The 2839-nt window shown below is 42.1% G+C and overlaps 1 protein-coding gene across 1 annotated transcript; it reads right to left on the bottom strand.

The window, feature by feature from the left end:
* Window positions 1-2121: 2121 nt before the first annotated feature.
* On the bottom strand, window positions 2122-2448 carry LOC126267630 (60S ribosomal protein L26-like). The gene has a single exon (XM_049972928.1). The coding sequence runs from the start codon at window positions 2446-2448 to the stop codon at window positions 2122-2124; it is 327 nt and encodes a 108-aa protein (XP_049828885.1).
* Window positions 2449-2839: the final 391 nt, after the last annotated feature.

Raw genomic sequence — 2839 nt, 5'->3', positions numbered from 1 at the left:
GTCTGCAAAATACTAACGTGAATTCTTTACACACGGATGGAAAAACTGGTAGAAGCCGACCTCGGGGAAGGTCAGTTTTGATTCCGTAGAAATGTTGAAACACGTGAGCTATGACTTATCTTAGAAAATAGACTAAGGAAAGGCAAACATACATATCTAGCATTTGTAGACTTGAAGAAAGCTTTTGACAATGTTGACTGGAACATTCTCTTTCAAATTCTGAAGGTGGCAGGGGTAAAATACAGGGAGCGAAAGGCTATTTACAATTTGTACACGAACCAGATGGCAGTTATAAGAGTCAAGGGGCATGATAGGGAAGCAGTGGTTTGGAAGGGAGTTGGATAGGGTTTAGCCTGTCCCTGATGTTATTCAATCTGTATATTGAGCAAGAAGTAAAGGAAACGAAAGAAAAATTCGGAGTAGGTATTAAAATCCATGGGGAAGAAATAAAAATTTTGAGTTTCGCCGATGACATTGTAATTCTGTCAGAGACAGCAAAGGACCCGGAAGAGCAGTTGAACGGAATGGACAGTGTCTTGAAAGGAGGATATAAGATGAGCATCAACAAAAGCAAAACAAGGATAATGGAATGTAGTCGAATTAAATCGGGTGAAGCTAAGGGTATTAGATTAGGAAATGAGACGTTTAAAGTAGTAAGTGAGTTTTGCTATTTGGGGAGTAAAATAACTGAGGATGGTCGAAGTAGAAAGGATATACAATGTATACTGGCAATGGCAAGGAAAGCGTTTCTGAAGAAGAGAAATTTGTTAACATCGAGTATAGATTTAAGTGTCAGGAAGACGTTTCTGAATGTATTTGTATGGAGTATAGCCATGTATGTAAGTGAAACGTGGACGATAAATAGTTTAGACAAGAAGAGAATAGAAGCTTTTGAAGTGCGGTGCTACGGAAGAATGCTGAAGATTAGATGGGTAGATCACATAACTAATGAGGAGGTATTGAATAGAATTGAGGAGAAGAGAAATTTGTGGCACAACTTGACTAGAAGAAGGGATCGGTTGGTAGGACATGTTCTGAGGCATCAATGGATCACCAATTTAGTATTGGAGGGCAGCGTGGAGGGTAAAAATCGTAGAGGGAGACCAAGACATGAATACACTAAACAGGTTCAGAAGGATGTAGGCTGCAGTAGGTACTGGGAGATGAAGCAGCTTGCACAGGATAGAGTAGCATGGAGAGCGCATCAAACCAGTCTCTGGACTGAAGACCACAACAACAACAACAACAACAACAACAACAACATGTTGCCTGACCGGTTGGTTGCACGAAGGTATCATGCATTCCTCTTCTATCGGCCTCATGTGCTGGAAGGTGTTCCACTATATGTCTATCAGAGGATATTGTTCCAACATGATGATGCACATCCACACTCTAGAATTGATGTGCAACAGTGTTTGGACATAAGATTTCCAGGGAAGTGGCTCGGATGTGGAGGTCCAGCTGTATGGCCACAGCGTTCATCTGACCTAAATCCCCTGGATTTCTTTCTGTGGGGACACCTGAAGAGTCACATTTACTCCGCCGACGAGTGCGGGAGAATTGGTAGCGCTTGTTCATGCTGCTCTTGTTACTGTGGACGCAGCTCTGCTGCAAAGGAACCAGAGCTGTGTGATCCGGCGTGTTGCGAAATGTTTGGACATGCAGGGAGGTCGGTTTGCGCATCTATTGTTCTGGGGACAACGTATTCTGTTGTGAAAGTCATTCGGTCATTAATACGGACATTATTATTGTCACTGGTTGCTAATGCGTGACTCTGAAGCTCATATTACATGTAGTATAAATGACAAGTAGACGTTGTGTTATAGTACTGTGCTATCATCTTTAAAATCTCTAAATTGATATTGCTTTTGTAGTTATTCTGTCCTATGACAGGTAATTTCTCTATATCTTGTCTAACCACGTATTTGTTATGTCCACCGTTACAAAATCTTGTAAACTGAGGATACATGTGACCTAAGAAACGGTGTATATTGCAGTATGAAATGTCAGAATGAAATTAGCAAATAAAAAAAAATTCGCCCAATCCAGGATCGAACCAGCGACCTCTTGCATGCTATCCTAACACGCTACCCACTTTTTTTCCTTTGGAGAATTTTGTTGTTAACGATCTCTTGAAGATGTCTCCATTGAAGTTGCTGCAGCACTTTCTTCAGTATACTTTCTCTTCTCTTTCCGAAGAGCAGCGAACGTGCCCTTCGATTTCCTGTGTATTATCTTCTTTCGGTCCTTATCCATCTTTAGTTTCACAATTACTGTCTTTGATGGGTGGACTCCTACACAGACACTGGCATCATTAGCCTTCTCTCTCTGAATCCTTTCAATATAAATTACAACCTTTTTCCTATAAACTTGGACAACTTTTCCCACCTGTTGTCCTTTGTAATGGCCTCTCACTACCAGTACTTCATCGTCTTTACGAAATGGCATCGTACGAACATCGTACTTTTGTCGAAGCTCTTTCGATAACGGCGCACACATCAAAAGTCTTCTGATATGCGATTGTGCTGTAAAGTGCCTCTTACGATTCTTCCTACACGACGACGACACCAACTTGTTCAGCTTCATGGTCTCCCTGTTACTTCAGCCTCTAGCCAAAAGAACCACTGAACCAACGATACAGTACTGCTCACTGTCCTGTCACAGATAGTTATCACACATGTGGTTACAGGGTTGCCAGACTGCCACTCTTAAACATCCTTTTTCTGCTGGATGTACCCGCCGGACGAAATTTTGTGACAGACATTTTTTTACCGCTGGCCTGTGAGGAGTAGCGCTGCGAAGGCCGAGTGCGCGAATTTCGCTCCACCCTGTATAACGA

Source organism: Schistocerca gregaria, chromosome 4 (assembly GCF_023897955.1).
Source record: "Schistocerca gregaria isolate iqSchGreg1 chromosome 4, iqSchGreg1.2, whole genome shotgun sequence".
NCBI lineage: Eukaryota > Metazoa > Arthropoda > Insecta > Orthoptera > Acrididae > Schistocerca > Schistocerca gregaria.
The sequence above is the reverse complement of the archived record's forward strand: the minus strand, read 5'-3'. Positions and strand labels throughout refer to the sequence as shown.